General features: G+C 37.6%; 4 protein-coding genes across 7 annotated transcripts; 1 reads left to right on the forward strand and 3 right to left on the reverse strand.

The window, feature by feature from the left end:
- Positions 1-201: 201 nt before the first annotated feature.
- On the reverse strand, positions 202-4,581 carry LOC141908943 (solute carrier family 35 member F6-like). 2 transcript variants are annotated; one of them, XM_074799246.1, is made up of 9 exons: positions 4,307-4,581; positions 3,831-3,900; positions 3,437-3,677; positions 2,837-3,025; positions 2,645-2,755; positions 2,320-2,475; positions 1,692-1,846; positions 1,125-1,297; positions 202-727 (listed from the first exon to the last, which is right to left on the reverse strand). In XM_074799246.1, exons 1-8 carry the CDS (start codon positions 4,381-4,383, stop codon positions 1,127-1,129), a joined length of 1,170 nt encoding a protein of 389 aa, XP_074655347.1. In that variant the 5' UTR covers positions 4,384-4,581; the 3' UTR covers positions 202-727; positions 1,125-1,126. The 2 variants fall into 2 exon arrangements, with proteins under 2 accessions (XP_074655347.1, XP_074655346.1); XM_074799245.1 differs by having other exon boundaries at positions 1,135-1,297; positions 4,307-4,578.
- Positions 4,582-4,868: 287 nt separating this feature from the next.
- LOC141908998 (translocation protein SEC62-like) lies at positions 4,869-10,854 on the forward strand. The gene is made up of 8 exons (XM_074799318.1): positions 4,869-4,921; positions 5,602-5,710; positions 5,807-5,909; positions 6,669-6,765; positions 6,866-6,958; positions 7,187-7,322; positions 7,402-7,521; positions 8,584-10,854. Exons 1-8 carry the CDS (start codon positions 4,877-4,879, stop codon positions 9,006-9,008), a joined length of 1,128 nt encoding a protein of 375 aa, XP_074655419.1. The 5' UTR covers positions 4,869-4,876; the 3' UTR covers positions 9,009-10,854.
- A 635-nt stretch (positions 10,855-11,489) lies between these two features.
- LOC141908627 (gamma-aminobutyric acid receptor-associated protein) lies at positions 11,490-14,496 on the reverse strand. The gene is made up of 3 exons (XM_074798734.1): positions 14,271-14,496; positions 13,546-13,743; positions 11,490-13,047 (listed from the first exon to the last, which is right to left on the reverse strand). Exons 1-3 carry the CDS (start codon positions 14,358-14,360, stop codon positions 12,982-12,984), a joined length of 354 nt encoding a protein of 117 aa, XP_074654835.1. The 5' UTR covers positions 14,361-14,496; the 3' UTR covers positions 11,490-12,981.
- A 745-nt stretch (positions 14,497-15,241) lies between these two features.
- On the reverse strand, positions 15,242-17,763 carry LOC141908316 (gamma-aminobutyric acid receptor-associated protein-like 2). Of its 3 annotated transcripts, none has more exons than XM_074798314.1 (4): positions 17,522-17,763; positions 16,551-16,748; positions 16,245-16,287; positions 15,242-15,473 (listed from the first exon to the last, which is right to left on the reverse strand). In XM_074798314.1, exons 1-4 carry the CDS (start codon positions 17,609-17,611, stop codon positions 15,391-15,393), a joined length of 414 nt encoding a protein of 137 aa, XP_074654415.1. In that variant the 5' UTR covers positions 17,612-17,763; the 3' UTR covers positions 15,242-15,390. The 3 variants fall into 3 exon arrangements, with proteins under 3 accessions (XP_074654415.1, XP_074654416.1, XP_074654417.1); XM_074798315.1 differs by having other exon boundaries at positions 15,242-15,654; XM_074798316.1 differs by lacking the exon at positions 15,242-15,473 and adding an exon at positions 15,704-15,814 and having other exon boundaries at positions 16,220-16,287.
- Positions 17,764-17,779: the final 16 nt, after the last annotated feature.

Genomic DNA, 17,779 nt, shown 5'->3' on the forward strand with positions numbered 1-17,779 from the left:
TCGACAATGTTCACTGAAAACCAATCAGTAATTCTGTAGTTCTAACGTTATCACAGTTTTGCTCTCTGTAGATTTGGTGGGATCCTTGACCATCGTTTTAGAGAGAAAAAAATAAATGATACAGAGTCAAGAGATGCTTGACAACCAAATAAACCATTGACGTGATAAATGACATCTACAAAAGTAAACACTAGACAACGATTTATATAATGTATTTTTCTATCAATTTATTATTAACAAAACTGCATAGATCAATACGAACGACGTTGAATTGAATAGAAAATTAACAAAATCAAGCAACTTATTCATCATTGATTGTTCAGAATTCAGTCTGAAGTCTCCACTGGCACTGTATCGATAATAAGTACTGATTGCACAAGAAAGAGATTCCTAGGGAATTGCGGAAACATTTCATTAGCACGAGAAGCAGAATGTAACTACTAATCATTGAATTACAGAGAACAGTAAAAAAAACTGCATCTAGAAATTCTTATCGCTATTGTATGCATAGACGCAGTACTAGAAATACAACTTCCATAAATCTCTGATCAGTTCAAAATACTCGATCATTGCTCTTCGAACGGCTGAAGATTCTTTCACGAGTAAAAAGTTTTTCCACTATTTTGTCGAAGCGGTTAGAAAAATGATGCGTCGATGTTGAATCCATTTTATTCCTAGAATATCTCATCTCGAGCATAACCGCGAGTCTGGCCAGCATTTTGTATACCTAAAACAGAAAAAACAACAATCAAAGCAAATACAGGAGCTAACTAATCTACATCTTTATATCATCAGGAATCAGGATTTCATTCCACTTGAAATAAAGCTGTGGACCGAGTTCAGTGACAATTTTGTTACCTTCAGAGTTTTAGAATACTTTAGTTTGAAATATTCTAACTCTCTGAGAAGGACTAAAGCTTCCAACTAACCACCAGATAACAGTTCTATATTCATCTCATAGAGCAAAAGTATTTCTTTTCGATGATTTCATTTTCCAGATTCAAATCGAACTCAAAACTCACTTCCTTCTCTAAGGCTTAACTAGAACCAGTATTTCTCCACGATATTTGAAACTTTGTCTCATGAAAACTAGTGTTTCGCCCGCGAACCTCAATGAATCTTACATTTACTTACTATACTGTGGATTCTGTTCATTGTCGAGTAAACCATCTCGTTCTCCGCTGCTCTGAATACTCGAATCCCGACCTTTCATTCTGTTGGCACATTTCTTTATCAACGGGTCAAATATACCGTTATATAAACCCATACCAATCACGAGGAATATGAAACCAATCACCTGCAATAACGAATACAGCCATTTAACAGTTTCCACAAATCAGTGATGTTAAAGGCTCAGCCTTTGGGAGCGTTCTAAAGTACATGCCATATTGGGAGTAATTGCATGTACGTACATAAGAGGGGATAAGAAATTTCGTACAAAGGTGATACAGGGCAAGGGAATCAGAAAATCCAAAGATTTTGAGGTACGTACTGCTTGAACGATTCGTTTTCAGTTTTAAGTTCTTCAGATTTCATTTCAAGGGTCAGTTGTTCAAAAAAGCTTGTTACAGTTAACCAGTGGATAATTGATAAAGCGACAATCAAAACTGCATTATTGATATGGCACTGATGCAACTTCTAGGCCAGTGATCTTTAAGCTAACTTTTGAGCCCCAAAACAATGGTACAAACCTGCAGCCAATAGAATTTCTGCCAGCGGAGTGAGAGAGCAACGGCCCAGATGACTAATGTACGACAGCTATCTAGCACCATACGATGAGTCGCGCTCAACTCTTTTGTCACGCTGATTCCAGCGAAATTGAAGAACGCGATACTCACTATATTACCTATATTTCAGAAAGAGAAATGAGAGATTTGAATGAAAGCCTTGACTGCAACTGAACCCAGTAACCAGTTTCATAGTAATAAAGCGTGAATCCAGCCTACCGCTGTTACTGCCTGAGCAGTACTCATCCATTTTTTAAGCACAATTTTTCTTAGCTAAAACAACAGAGCAAATTCATTCTTGAAGAATTTCGGATCGATGTGCGGGGCAGCAAATTCAATGTCCCCACAAATGCTCAGAATGCATCTGGAGGTGAAAGACTTCAAAAATTTTCTGGGGGGCGACCTGCTTATGGTCCAGTGTTATAATGTCTTAAAGCCGTATTCAGGATATGAGGCTGGATCCGCCTCTGGTAGTTCTCGGTTGAAATGATTGTGGAGGATCGAAATATTGAAAATGAACTGATTTCAATTCTGAGAGTCAAACTTAAAGTTAAAGTTAAAACTGTTATTACGTAATCTACTGATCTCTTACCGCATACGGCTAAACACAACTGCCACGAGTTTCCTAACTGGATGAAAGCATCGTAAGCATTCTCCAACCGACCTTCTGGATCTTTAGATAACGCTCCAGCCGGAATGTAATACATAGGAACCAGTAATATTGATAACGTTATAAAACCGAAGAATCCTATGAGAAGAAATTGAAAATACAGTCGACTACGCTTAATCAGGATTGTGGAAATATCGTTCGTATCGTCTATTTCATTTGGTCACAATAAATCTCATAATGAATTTAAAGACATATTACCTCGAATTGACCGAGTAAAGCAAAGTGTTACTCGACACTTGGTACTTACCCTCCCAGCCGACAGCTTGTAGAGCTGGTACGTGGTACTTGTAGATGAACTTTTCTTCCCAAACCATTTGAAAAGATACAATAACCTGAGCCATAACGATGAGCAAATCACCTGAAAGAGAATTCAAAATCCTGAATGTTGAGCCGAACAAAAACCAAATTCCATCAAATTATTTAGTGCTGTGTTTTCTACCTGTTATGACTCCATTGGGATCTTTTTTATCAGCTTTTGAATCTGAGGCATTTGTACCAGTGATTAAATCTGATAAACCAACTACAACTAAACCGACCATCACTAGAACTATAGCCAGCCACATCAGTGATTTGATTTTACGTCCCAGAAACGCAACGGACAACAGAGCAGTGAAAATAATTATGGCGCCTGAAAAAGAAAATATACTTTCTCAACATGAAAAATATCAATATTTTTCCTTATAAAAAGTCCTATCTAGATTGATTGCAGTGGGGTTCCTGGTGCAGTTGCACAGTCATGAATGGTCTAAAATGCTCTTAAAGCACAAGACTGGTTGTTAGATTGGTTATAGAACCGAAATTAGCTTAGAGACTTGTCTTGAGTAAGTTGTTAGATTGGCTATAGAACCAGTATGAGCTTAGACTGGTCTTAAGTTGTAAGATTGGTTATAGGACCAAAGTGAGCTAGGACTGGTCTTAAGCTATTAGATTGGATAGAACCAAAATGAGTATAGTCTGATCTTAGATCTAAGCCTTGATTGTGCAACTTGGCTTAGGAAATATTAGGCCAATTGCAACAACAGAAAATCAGAATTTTTACCTCTCAACATTTGGAAGCTGGAAGCGTAAGTGAAAGTCAGACCGAGATACATCAGCGAAGTGCCGCACATATCACATAGAGCAGGCGGATAAAATATGAGAGGATTGAACGGTTTCGGTCGTTTCTCTTCATCTTCCTCGTCGTCGATTATCTCTTCTCGTTCTTCTCGACGTTTCTTACAATATCGAATCAGTAGAAACACGAATAAACAACTGACTTCACCGAGAAACATTCCGCACGCCTGAAACAACAACAACAACAATCATAAAACTATACTTCAAAATTTGTGCTTTTTTCATCTCAATTCCAAATTTCAACTACAGAATGATGATGACGATATAATTACAGAAATTTGTAATAAAGAAAATATTGAATTGCGTCTAAACAGGCCTACCTGAAAGAATGGATGATTGAAAGCTCTCAAGGTACCGTCATATCCAACTGATTTTAGTTTATCGGCCCATCTGAAAGTGAAAGTAAATTTTGGGTGAATTACAAAAAGCACTTAGGAGAATAATACCTGTGAATATCTAAGATCCTCTCTTGTCCTGGCGCAAAACTTACCACTACAGGGCCCTGATAAATTTAAGTTGATCCCAGTACCTAAGCGGCTAGGAAGCCCATCATAGCCCGGGCCTGGATTTCATCCCAGTAAAAACACATCATTCAGACTACAATACTGATATCATGGTTCCCAACAATTGCCATTGCCATCAGCACTTTACTTTGCGCTTCCCACCCCAACCCAACCTATACAACTATAGCTAGACCCTAATGGACTTAAATTAAGCCATTTCTTGCTGGCTGAAAGCCTTAATTCTAACCAGACAGTTGAAAGAATTAGTTGGGTATTTAGTATATAGTACTCACTTTGTTGATAGTGTGTTTATTGAACCGGTTACGAGCATCAGGAACGCGAACATCAGCTGTTTCGTTGTCCAAGCCATTTTCTAAAAGCAAACTGGAATTGAATACTACACAGTCAGGTGTTGCAATCGTTTTGAATTTGAAGTGATTCGTTAAATCAGTAAATCACGAAGAATGGTAGGTCTAATTTGAGCACCACGAGGACTCTAGAGTCAGGTGATTGACTGTCAATTTTGTAACTGGGTCATCTCATAACAACTGTAGTTCCAGTTATCGTCACTGCATTCAGAATATCAATTTCCGGGTTTTCCTGGTTTTCCCTACGAAAGAAAAACGCTTCCGGGTTTACCCCGCCATCTAGCGGGAATTCCTAACAGGGGGTTTACAAATTAATTACTACGAAAATTAAAACGAGTAGTAATTTTCGATTAAAAACGAGTTTTTTCTTCATTTAACAATCGGTTTGTAACACACGAAATCTGCAAAAAAATTTCAGGGATAATATTTAAACTTTTTAACTTATATTCCTGAATCTATCTAAGCTGCAGATGCAGTCACCCCAGAATTAACAACATGGCAGAAAAACGACGAAGTGGTAAAAAATCTCGGCGAGATGAGGTAAATTACTCTCGATTCTAAACGATTTCTGCCCTAAAAACTGTACTGCGATAAATATAACAGATCTATGAAGATTTTAGCGTAATTTAATTTCGCTGAAGTGACGTGGACAACTGTGAATCGGGCTCCATATTTTAGAATTTAATTTGAATTGATTCCGACTTGTCTATTCCACGTTGATATTTGATATCAAATGTTGATAATTTTAAAGACTGTTCAGTTAAAGACTGAAGTGGCCAGAAATACTAGAATTTCACCGCAAATTAGACAAAACTTACGTGTCTGGTTGTTATCTTATAAGGCCCAGCACCACAAAGGCTTTGTCAAAGTAGCTTTACTTAGTCTAAAAGCTGCTTTTTAATTTTAATTTAGTGCAGATCTGATTACCCTCACATCGTTTCAGCGAGAAATTGTAACCTGCCTGCATTAGAATAAAACAAAATCCAATATGGGGTTTGATTGAAAAATTGTGACGATTGAAAAATTGTGACGATCTCGAGATAAAAACTGGGCTAAAAATGAAGTATCGTCAAATAAATATCACGGCATTGGATTCATGGAGACATTCTGAGTCTGGATTGTGTCAATCATTTTTAAGATGTGTGGTTCCGGACTTTTACCTTTTGAAAACTGGTTTTCCTGCCTGATTCGTGATGTCGTTGATTTCTTATTGATTTCAGGACGATGAGAAGCCGTCTAAAGAAGAATACGCCGTAGCTAAATATGTGCGCTTTAACTGTCCGGTTAAAGAATCGAAATTCATGGGCATGCCTGTCAAATCATTCATCGGTAGGAATCATAAAGATCTAAGCTAAAAAACGAAAAACATATCATTTTATTGTTCAATTCTTCGATGTTTTTATGTTTTTTTTTCTTTTTTTTTAGCGTCAGAAGCCGTGAATTTATTGCTGGATTCGAGATGGGCGACGAAAGGGAAATCGGACGCTATATTTACAAACAGACAATCAGTGGTTCATTACATGGACAGGTATTTAAACATCTCACCCTGACCCCTCAACTCCCCTCCCTGACCCCTCACCTCGTTCCTCACTCCCTTCTTCGCCCCTCCAGTCACCCTATAGATACTGTACTTATTTACAGTCAGCAGTTGATTACGTGGACAGGTATTTAAACATCTCACCCTGACCCCTCAACTCCCCTCCCTGACCCCTCACCTCGTTCCTCACTCCCTTCTTCGCCCCTCCAGTCACCCTATAGATACTATACTTATTTACAGTCAGCAGTTCATTACGTGGACAGGTATTTAAACATCTCACCCTGACCCCTCTACTCCCCTCTCTGACCCCTCACCTCGTTCCTCACTCCCTTCTTCGCCCCTCCAGTCACCCTATAGATACTATACTTATTTACAGTCAGCAGTTCATTACGTGGACAGGTATTTAAACATCTCACCCTGACCCCTCAACTCCCCTCCCTGACCCCTCACCTCGTTCCTCACTCCCTTCTTCGCCCCTCCAGTCACCCTATAGATACTGTACTTATTTACAGTCAGCAGTTCATTACGTGGACAGGTATTTAAACATCTCATCCTGACCCCTCACCTCTCCTCCCTGCAACGCATCTCACCCCCTTCCCTGACTCCCTCCACCTCTCCTCACTCCCTTCTTCACCCCTCCATCCTACAGAAACTTTAGATTTCCTAATAACCGGTTGATAACTTCTCTGATGGTTTCTAAAACGAAGAATTTCATTTGAATGAAAGATGTCGTTTGATTTTGTTTTTCAGATTACTGATGAAAAGATTGTTTCATCGGGCCATCCGATCGGAGAAAAAGAAGAAGAAATTGAAAGATGAAGATGATGCAAATGGTGAAGATGAAAAGGTAAGTAATTTTTAGAGGAAAAATTTATCTTGAGAAAAAGATCGGAATTTCAATCTGAAATGACTGCATCGAAATTGTTACCGGATTCATTTGGTTTTAGGAGAAAAAATTGCGAAAGAGAGGAAAAAAAGAGAAAGACACAGAAACTGAGGCGAAAGACAGTGAGAAAAAAGAGAAAGATTCCGAGAAAAAGGTAAAGAATAACAGTAAACGCCAACTTATTTCAGAGATCAAATTTGCTCAATTTTACTCCAATTCGATCGAAATACCATTCTTTATAACCCTAAATTCGATTTATTATTCGTTATACAAATGTATATGTTTTCCATTTGGTCCCAACAATGACCCATCGGTTCTGCTGCTGCTGCCGTCGCCGTAGCTGCTGTTCTGAGTTCAAACTTTGAACTGTTCTAAATTTCAGGATGAGAAGAAGAAAAAGGAGAAAAAGATGAAACTGAAGATGACAGATGATCAGGCATTTTACGACGGTGATGAAATTTATGTTTGGGTTTACGACCCGGTTCCGCTTAAGACGTTCCTTATCGGTTTGTTATTGGGTGAGTGTTGACATTTTAAAGATGAAATCTCGGATCGAGAACTGATAATGTGTTTATATTATAATCATATCTCTTTCAGTACTCGGTTCGATTGCGGTTTGTTTATTTCCGCTATGGCCGCCTGAAGTTCGTCAAGGTGTCTACTATCTGTCTCTTTCCGCTATCGGCTTCATTGGAATCTTCCTATTACTTGTTGTTGGTAAGTACTGCCAGGGTTCACGATATCACTATCGACTATGGGGGGGAATACAGTATCCAGTTCTTCAGGAGTTCAGACATTTAATGAAAATGAACGATGACTCTAACTGAGGAACTATACACAGTAAAAGTCACTGTTGGGAAACATGGCGTTACATATGACTCCTCAGTTAGAGTCATAGTTCATTATCATAAATTTGGAGTTATAAAGAGTAGTATTTTCATTGAATTTGAGTTAAGACTAGGTAAGTTTGACCTCTATGAAAAATGTTGGCAGTAAAACAAGCGAGCAGTGGCATTAAAAAAAAATGACGTTACGACAGAATTGGACCGTAACTGACAACTGTGGAACCAGGTGTTGCTAGTGGTTACTCAGCGTCTCCTTCATTCAATTTCTTCTACATTTCCGTCTAAATCAAATAAACTTTCCTCAATTACAGGGTCCCTACAACTCCTTGAAAACTCCTTGATTTTTGAATATATTTTTCAAGGTCCTTGAAAATCCTTTAATTTTGAGAAATATCCATAAACTCCTTGAAACTCCTTAAATTCTGGGAAAGTCCTATTAAAAATTTTCAAAAGGTCCTTTTCAGAAGACAGTGTATTCTATTATTCTTCATTGTGTGACTTGTGAGTGAAAGTTGTTTCACTTTGAGATTTAAAACATTTAAACATGTAAAACCAAAACGGCACACACAACAACTGATCAAAATTTGAGAAAAACATGGATTTTGTTTTTGAATTTTCGACTTTTTTCCCTTGTATATGACCGCGAAAACCTCCTTGAATTTTGAAAATTACTCCTTGAAAAGTCCTTGAATTCTGGATACTAGGAATTGTAGGAACCTTGAATTAGTATTAATCAAAAATTAATGAAAACTTTACCAAACGCTGAGTAGAAACAAAGATTTCAATAATGATAATGTATGGTTTCGGAGGCCTAAAAATTCAGTTCAAAGCGGATGAATGATGAAATGAAATTGTACGCAAGACTGAGTGGTCGTCACGCCATCTGGTGGGATAGCTGGTGTTTAATATCGAACGTTGTTTGTTGTTATTTCAGTGAGGTTTATTGTATTCTGTTGTGTGTGGCTCGCGACGCTCGGTAAACATCATTTCTGGTTCTTACCGAATCTGACGGAGGACGTCGGATTCGTCGATTCGTTCCGACCGCTTTATACGCACGAGATGAAACCGGCCGTGAAACCGGCGGATGAATCGACGAAGAATGAACCGACGGAATCGGGCGAGGCGAACAACGATAAAAACGAAGATTTACCCGAGAAAAAAATGTCGGAAAAAACGAAGAAAAATAAAAAATCGTCATCGGCGAAAATGGCGGAAGACGACGACGAGGCGAACGAAGAGGCGGCCGGGAAAGATAAGGAAAGCGATAAGGAAGACGGGTCGACCGGTTCGGAGGATTACGAGATGGTCGAGAAATCGGATGTAACCGAGGACACGGACGATCCGGAACCATCGACATAAAATCAATAGAAATTATCATCATTAATATATATATATATATAATGTATATTGTGTATGGAAATTTAGATCTTATATTTGAAAAAATTATCATTTGATTGAATATCAATAATTAATTGATTGATTTGATTTGATTGGTTTGATTGGTTGGTCACACAGCAGGTGCTCAGGTTCACGTTGTTTCATCCTTGTTTGTAAAAATCGTTGACTGTTTCGCTTGAATGTCAGGAACATCCTGGTTTACTGTCCCCTGATTATCAGGAGCAGTCTCTGAATATGGTTTATTGTCCCCTGATCTGGGGGGAGCACATCGGAATAAGGATTAGATTATTCATGGACATATGAACTAGATATAGTCTAAAACATCCATGGAATAATGTACCAGTAGTCTGGTATTGTATGTAAGATATAGAGAGGCTGTTAAATTAATGCATATATACGGTTATAGCTTTATATTGGCATCAAAGTATTTGCATTTATATACATCTGTATATCATCTATAAACAGTAGTTCGCAGTCGTATTTTCATAGACGGTGATTTTTTGTCTTGTATCGTGGTGAAAAACAGATTTGCAGCTGTTGAAATATGAAAGCTGTTGTTTGTAGGGTTATTCAATACGTAGGTCGAACCAGAGGAACCTGGTTTACAGTTCTGGGTTGAGACTTAACTGATTGAAACGTGTAAGTTCTTTGAACTCATTTGAAGTCTGAGTTAACTCTTAACTCACTACTGCGAAACTTAGTTCAATACTCAGCAGTTCTGTAATAAGCACCAGAACTAAACAAAATATGTGTAAAATGCAGACTTGAACCCGGTATAAATTCATATTCCAGTTTGTTGTGTTGATGCTGTGTCAAACCAGTCTCTCAAAAAAACTGTTTCATGCTATATACGTAATTATTAATGTACAATGAATTATATTTTAAATATTAATTAGATTCCAGATTTAGTTTGGCTGTGAATTCATGCGGAACTGGATCCAGTTCCGCTGTCGATCATTTTTGCGTAACTGAATCGTAGAGTTCCAACAAAAGATTGAATTTATGACACTGCAAAATGAAATTGAATCCTATCACTGCTTGGAACTCGTGCTGCGTTATAGAATCGATGTCTATTTTGTTAAGTTTGTTCAGGGGTAGGAGACGTGGTTTTATTCACGTTAACCCCCTCCCCTCTAAGTATAATGATTGTAAAATAATCAAAAACAGTAAACAAGTTAGTGATAAGATTTACTCTATAGAATGTTCAATTTTTGAGAATTTTCCATTTATAAGGTGAAGGTTTTTAAATCAGATTGGTTGCGATGAAGGTCTCAGATGGACCCAGACCATGGTTATAGAGTGCCCAGCTGTTACTGCGGTATATAGCCTAGGACCCAGTTGACGTGATTTAATCCCAGGTTCAAGTTCGACAGTTGTAGGAGATAACTCTCGAGTTAAAATTAGTCCATTTTCAAAGAGTTAACTCTTGAGGTTACACCCTAACTCAAAACTGTGGAACTCGTTCCCGGTTAAAACATGAAACATTTCTAAGATTTAATTGTGGCGTGATTGATGCGGTCCTATTTTCAAAGACTCTTCAATTGCTTGAATATCGGTGATTTGTGCAATATTATTCCAATTCACAGTTTCGACTTTATTTTACTATCATTTTCCTTCATCAGTGAAGTTTAGTGCTGTTTGCCAGTGTGTCAAATATTTAAAGGGTTTCAACATGGTTGAATACGTAGTGTAGTAGGCCCATGATATGATTGTCATACCGGTCATACATGTACATGTACTTGCTTTGTGTTGTACATTTTATTTCATTTTCGGACCAAATAAAAAACTGAAACACACACACCAAAAATTCTGGCGTGATTTTTTTATTTTATTTGCTAGAGCCTTCCGACCAGATACAGAAGACTCCTTATGGAAATTGATTGACGTAAGCGATTTGTGTAAGAATTAAACAATGGAATTTAATTAACATTCGGTTTCTTATCATGGTAAAGCATAAGTAAGCGCTTTTCAGCACGTTTAGTGCAGAAAAATGAATATTCCTTTTGAACTCTTTGCACATACCTTGGATCTCGCGTGACCAATATATTTCACTAATGTCATTCATGCACTTAGACAAGTTCAATGTGTGCTTGGCTCTACATTAGGCTAAAAAAAATTGATACCTTGTTTCTCCGCTCTGCTGAGCTTAAATGTTGACCCGGCCGGTCGCCTATCTACCCTATACATTACTTTTTTTAAAATCATGATCAATTTTACCATAACAGACCCGGCCGCTATAGAAATGAACTGTTTATAAATTTTATCATATTATACAAAAATGACCCGGCCGCTGCGGAGAAACAAGGTATCATTTGTGTTTAGCCTTATTAGTTTCATTGTAATACCATAGTCTCAAAGTTGCCAACTGCTCAGATCCCCGACGAGACTTGCTCCACTACGAGTTCATTAACTAACCACGTCATAAAACTAATCAACTTTAGATTTGCCTCTAACGATAGATTTATTTTTATGTAATTTTTTGTACAATACAATCACCAACAAGATCATTTACAGCGAAAATACGACCAGGGAACCACCCAATCAACTGCTCAAAGTACTAATTTGTATTAATACAAGCTGTCCTTGTTACATACCACTTATCATCTTAAAGTCAATAACATCAATACATTGTCTTAAAGTTACGACTCATATGACCTTCACCTTCGGTTCCCTGTCGATATTTAAGAAGTAGATGACGATTTAACATTAAATACTCCGTAATAATAATAAATATAATACAATTAATAATCGCGGTCAGTCGAAACTTAAATCTATTACTTATAAACCATAAAAAACACGGAAAAGATCCTCGCGCGCCACATGAAATACCAAAAATATACAATATATAAACTTGGTACATCTACAGCGCAGTAGGCCTATGTGTGCACGTTCAGCTTTTAAGGTACTTTACACCAAGCAAAAATTAAAATTTTACATTTATTCAAATAAGATTCATTTATACAAATGGGGATCATTCATTTACTAAATAAATAAATAAATGACCCCCTGTGGGCTATGTTTGACTCTGGGACACAGTACCAGGACCCAGAGTTCTCAAGTTAGCGGTAAGATTTGAAAATTGAAAGCTTTTAACATGAGCCAATCACTACTGTGGAACTGATCCAGGGTCTATTATTCAGATGAATTTCGTCTACAAGTCAAAATATAAAACCCAGAACCGCGAAATGGGCTTTTCACACAATACACCATAATTTGTTAGCAAGATACATAAACGATTCGAATATGTAAGATCTATAAATAGCTAAACGGAATCTACAACAGAAATATCTATATACAGTGTCAAGAATATAAGCCGATCACATTTTATTTCTGTACTCTTAGTGAGTAATGATGTCGTAATGTTGAATAGATTAGAAATCATGTAGGCGTAAAAACATTTGACTGGGATTAGATTCGATATGCAGCCCCCAGTTCTATAGTCCTTATATTCCTTCCAAATGAACAAAACTTTTTGCTGATCACATTTTGAGAATGCGCACACGATTTCACTGCGAATTTAATGAATTTCAACGTAAATGTTGGCTGTATATTGCAACGAACCTCGAAAGGAAATACTACTAGAATACGTGCAAGTATTTCCGTTTGCTCTTAAACAATATTTACACTGAAGATTTCGTACTAACAAATGTACCAGGCATACAAACACATACATCACTCCCTACATAGGAAAAGTGAGAGAAGCATTCTTAATCATTACACTATTAAGAAAATTCAGTCAAACGTTTCATTAATGAAAAACCAACTGAAAAACATTATTTTGTTTTTTTTTCACACTTAATAGCCAGAGTTTTAACCAACTCTACATTGAAAATAGAAACATCGAAAAACGGAAAGACAAATGTTCGTAATTATGTTTTCTTTCGGTTGTAAATAATAGTGAATCAGGGAATCTGGAGACTTTTTGTAGTTGTTCTTATGAACCGTAGACACTTTCATCGCTGTAAGCTATATACAGAAAGAAATCTTCCTCATGATGTTCCTGAAATAAACAAACAATCCAAATATCACAATTACAATCTGCAACCGGGACCTCTTCTGATATTCACCATTGTATAGTGAAAATGTGGATGTTTATTTTTTTAAAGTGATCAGTTTTTGCTAACGAAATGTCTTATATCTGGGACCAGTTGCACAGTCGTACGTGACTTCAGACCAAAAGTGGTCTTAAATCTTAAGACTGGTCTTAAGTTGTTAGATTGGCTATAGAAATAAGTAGAATGGCTATAGAAATAAGTTGGTCTTAAGTCTAAGCCATGACTATACAACCGATCCCTGATATTTGTAGTTCATTTACGATAAAAGATTTCTCGGGTAAAGCATTGAACACGTGTGAAGTGTTGATCAGAAAATGGACCAAGTATCGAATGAGGGTCTACACTAATGACACTCACAAGGCCTGGGCTGAGGGTCCAATCTGAGGAGATGGGAGTCGAGGGCAGGCTGGTAGGCACGAGGGTGCGCCGGGTGTAAAATGTACCTGATATAATGCACCCATTGTTGCACTCGTCGGTGGAATCACATTATTTACGAAGAAGAACAGAGCGTCTTCTGGTCGCAGGTGAATACGTTTTCTGATTAGGAAGTAAAATTGACCGACAGTTAAATCGGACGGCACCAGATATTTCTTCTTGTCTAAATCTCCGACTCGTGCCTTCGGAGCTTTCTCAACGATTACCTAAAATATAAACAAGTGAGCTCCAATAATCAAGTGGAAAGATGCTACACTAATAACGTACTGGCCCCGGTTCGAATACTGGTTTGTATGCTTTTTTTCCGTTCTCAACACTTTCCTTGAATTTTTAAGAGACGCGCCTCAGTGAGCATGCGCAGTGTTAATTAGCCAATCAGAATGAGCTATTGCCGTAATGGTACTAACATAGCAACAACAGGAACAATGCCGCATTGGCAAAATACCCCCCCCCCCCCCACCAGCTATCGTTAATCATTCTTTTCGTTAAATTTCACAATTGGATATTTCCACAAAACACATCCGTTTATAAAAGCATACTACCAATGATTAATAAACTAAATGAGTATTCTAGAAGTGAAGTTGATGTATTGGACCCCGATTTACAGGCGGTGGTTTGGAATAAAAGTCGCAATTTTAAGAGCTTTGCACTTGATCAGCTGGTCTGAATCAGTGAATGGTGGTGGAGACGGAGCCCCATGGTCACCTCATTTAAACAGTCCTTCATTACTTACTGGAACTCTGTCTGGATACTTCTTTCTGATCTTCTCACCCTCAGCTCTCCTCTTTTCGAACGGGTGTTCTTCTTTGTACTCCCACTTCATCTTGTCGGCGTTAAATACGTGAAAAACTCGCGAGAAATTTCTTAAAATTCAGAACCAGGAAATGAAAATGGCTTCTATTTGTTTATTTACACACAACCTGCTCACAATACGCGTCCGCTGTCTAAAGAGAACTTAATTATATTCGAATCTTGATCGCAAATCAAGCTTTTTCTTGTAAAGTTTAATATAATTTTAGTAGTTTTCCGTGGTTACTGAGGACTCGATAGTCAAATCAATAAATTTCGAATGAAATAAGGTAAGTTAGTGGTAATGTATTTATACGCAAGGACGCTTTATCATGTGACAATAACATTGCAAGTGATGACGTCATATCAAGGACTCACTTGCCAGAGGATAGATAGAGGACAGCGGTGTACGGCTAGCACTCACGTGCCAGAGTCACACTCAAATTCGGGCATTACCAACACTGCTGAAATCCGGTCCGGGTTGTTTCTTGATGTAATTTGTAATATACGAAATTTAAGTGACAGGCGCCATCGTTACAACCATTGATTATTTCACCATAAATATGCTTTTTAAGCGCGCAACTTTATCGTATCGTATCGTATCGTATCGTATCGGTTACAACCAACGGGAGGCATTATATTATGCCTATTTCTAGGTTGTCTTTCTATTTATCGTCAGGTTTGTAAGATTTTTCACTGGATTTGTTGTGCCGGGTGGCCCGCCGGTGGAGGAAAACCCGCCCGTGTGTAATATGGGGGCGTAATATGGAGATAAGTAGTCAGTAACCTGTCTGTGGTTTAGTTTCACGATCGGATATTTTCACAAACCACAGTTGGTATAAGCCCATCCGATTATAAAAAGCTTACCATCAATGATTAGGTAACTAACTCGGAGATAAGAGTTTTGATACTGGTTCTTTATTTATCCATACAGCCTCATGTGGCTAAACGTAAAATGAATAGAGAAATACTTCGTGTTAGACGCGTCGCTTGCCGGCGATAGGTTTTGAAATTTTTGCGAGCTAGTTCTTTGTCGAGCAATTCTATTTTGAAGTCTTTTCGAATCATATCAAGCCGTTTATTGCTGACGTCATCTCGCCTCGTTTTTCATCTCTTGAAGACGCCGGTATGAAGGCTTTTTGCGATCCTTCAATACAGTGTAGAAAATAACGATGTTTTAGTTCAACTGCCAGTCCATTCTGGTCGTACTAAGACTTTTATCAGCTATGTGCCAACAAGACTGACTGAGCTACGAAGGCCACCTGATGACCTCCCAGAGTTAAGCGTTTAAATAGACATCCACGGTGTAGGGCACCAAAGTCCGGGGGCTTAGACAAAATCAGATACTATGTAGTTATCGTGGTCTACGACGGAAATGATGTACGTAATATTAGTGTAATTGTATATATTGATTTATATAATTATTCATTTACAAGATAAAGCATATATATTTTAGACAGATAGTTGGAATATGTGAATCAGTTAGTCGCTGTTTAACAAAACTAATTGTTCTAACTCGTCTTTCGGGGAAGCTCCAGCTACGATTAAATCCTGAGTTATGCAACAATGAGAAAGCTAGTAGTTTTCAGCACTAAACGTAGACGATTTTATTCTTTAGATTCTCAATCGAGTAGCTTGGGAATTTGCCTGAAAGATGTATCAGGCTCCAAGACTCGTCTCAAACTCAACTGCTGTTCATGGATTTACATTCTATTTATATAATACTATAAAAGTTGACAGACATGTTTGAGCACACAATTAATTACAAAACAAACTGTTATCACAGGTGTCGAATTGACAGATGTCTAACTGATTGTGTGAGTAATAATTAATTAATGGTGAATTAAAACAACAGCGCGATTAAAAGTATACATGTCTATTATTTTTGCTAAAGCTGTTCAACCGAATATATTCTCACCGCTGTAGGCTATGTACAGGAACGAGTCTTCGTCGCGGTGTTCCTGAAAAAAAAAAAAACAGTGAACATGTTTTACGATACAAAATTTAATTTGTTATAACACCGGGCATCTGGACCTAGTTTCATCTGGTGGAATGGTATATTATATATGTTCTTTATAACCGATAGTAAGTTATATCCAGATGAAATAAATCAAATTTTCTTACTTGGGACGAAATTCTATTTGTTATATCCGATGATTCGTTGTATCCGAGTTCGTTACAATGAGGTTCCCCTCTGTTTTATCATTAGATATATTGCACAAACCTCGTAAATAGCTCCCATCGTTGAGCTAGTCGTCGGAAGAACTTTATCGACGAAGAGAAACATCGCTTTTTCCGGAGGCAATTCGATTCGCTTTCTAATGATGTACATGAATTGAGCGACTGTAAGATCAGATGGAACTAGAAATTGAGTCTTGTCGATGTCTTTGATGGATGATTTGGGAGCTTTCTCAACAATCACCTGCAAAAAAAAACATGAACAACTGGATCCAGTTCAAACAGTTCGCTCAGTTTAGAATTGATTCTATGTTAAAACATTGAAAATGGACTAATTTCAAATAATCTTCCAACGAGCCTGATTCCCTGTTTTGTTAGGCACAGGGCGAACTTCGTAGTCGGATATCGTATCGACTCCAGTGGTCGGATCTGATTAACCGAACGCACTATAGTTGGTCTTAACGCATTTCACAGTGTCGGCCATCTCGGAACTATAGGTTTGAACTAATGAGACCGTGTTCAATCCCGGTTCGACTATATTCTGACTATTTCGACTAACTGCCATTTGGTTTCACACTTTGTTCGCAAATAGTCGACTAACTCCGATAACCGAAATTCACCCTAGAATTGGAACTGAGTGTGGGACTTAAACCAAATTATCCAGTTTCATTGTTCTCGGTTGAAATTTCCATTTCTCTGAAATTTCAGTTTGAACTTTGATTTTCTATTCAGTTACCGTAACTCTTACTGAAACCCGTGAATTGTATTCCGTGAGCCCTTTTATACGTTTTAGTCGGGTAAAGTCGTGATTTCGCCATCACACACAAAAACATTCATTATTGTCTCATCGCTCTAATTCCGCGATCTTCCATTGTTTAATATCTATAACTTTGCTATCAATGTCATTTTTGACCTGAGCAAAAATAACTTATAGTGAAATTCTCCTTGGAATAAAGCTATATGTATGTATAAACATATTATTACAAATCGCTCGTCATAATTAAATGTTTTACCTACCGGAATTCTGTCAGGATATTTATTTCTGATTTTTGTAGCCTCTTGCGTTCTCTCATCTAAGGAGTGTTCTTCTTTAAACGCCCACTTCATTTTCTGCTGTATCGGTGGCCCCTGGTACTGATAACATTGAAGTTTGATTTTCGTTTTATAACTAGAGATTTATACTATAATTATCGCTTTTATATGTTTATTCTGTAGTTATTTGTGACATATGGCAAACGACAACCGTTTAAAATACAACCGTTCAATGACATGTAT

The sequence above is a fragment of the Tubulanus polymorphus genome, chromosome 7, assembly GCF_964204645.1.
Source record: "Tubulanus polymorphus chromosome 7, tnTubPoly1.2, whole genome shotgun sequence".
Taxonomy (NCBI): domain Eukaryota; kingdom Metazoa; phylum Nemertea; class Palaeonemertea; order Tubulaniformes; family Tubulanidae; genus Tubulanus; species Tubulanus polymorphus.

What these genes read in the sequence shown, in the direction of transcription:
- LOC141908316 (XM_074798314.1), bottom strand. Translation starts at nt 17,611, where the DNA reads ATGAAGTGGGCGTTTAAAGAAGAACACTCCTTAGATGAGAGAACGCAA. An exon ending in CGATGGGAGCTATTTACGAG is followed by an intron (nt 16,288 to 16,550) that starts GTTTGTGCAATA and finishes TTTTTTTTTCAG; the next exon opens with GAACACCGCGACGAAGACTC. An exon ending in CCTGTACATAGCCTACAGCG is followed by an intron (nt 15,474 to 16,244) that starts GTGAGAATATAT and finishes ACTGTATTGAAG; the next exon opens with GATCGCAAAAAGCCTTCATA.
- LOC141908943 (XM_074799245.1), bottom strand. Translation starts at nt 4,383, where the DNA reads ATGGCTTGGACAACGAAACAGCTGATGTTCGCGTTCCTGATGCTCGTA. An exon ending in ATAAACACACTATCAACAAA is followed by an intron (nt 3,901 to 4,306) that starts GTGAGTACTATA and finishes TTTCACTTTCAG; the next exon opens with ATGGGCCGATAAACTAAAAT. An exon ending in TCAATCATCCATTCTTTCAG is followed by an intron (nt 3,678 to 3,830) that starts GTAGGCCTGTTT and finishes TTGTTGTTTCAG; the next exon opens with GCGTGCGGAATGTTTCTCGG.
- LOC141908627 (XM_074798734.1), bottom strand. Translation starts at nt 14,360, where the DNA reads ATGAAGTGGGAGTACAAAGAAGAACACCCGTTCGAAAAGAGGAGAGCT. An exon ending in AGTATCCAGACAGAGTTCCA is followed by an intron (nt 13,744 to 14,270) that starts GTAAGTAATGAA and finishes TTTATATTTTAG; the next exon opens with GTAATCGTTGAGAAAGCTCC. An exon ending in CAATGGGTGCATTATATCAG is followed by an intron (nt 13,048 to 13,545) that starts GTACATTTTACA and finishes TGTTTATTTCAG; the next exon opens with GAACATCATGAGGAAGATTT.
- LOC141908998 (XM_074799318.1), top strand. Translation starts at nt 4,877, where the DNA reads ATGGCAGAAAAACGACGAAGTGGTAAAAAATCTCGGCGAGATGAG. An exon ending in AAAAATCTCGGCGAGATGAG is followed by an intron (nt 4,922 to 5,601) that starts GTAAATTACTCT and finishes TATTGATTTCAG; the next exon opens with GACGATGAGAAGCCGTCTAA. An exon ending in CCTTATCGGTTTGTTATTGG is followed by an intron (nt 7,323 to 7,401) that starts GTGAGTGTTGAC and finishes TATCTCTTTCAG; the next exon opens with TACTCGGTTCGATTGCGGTT.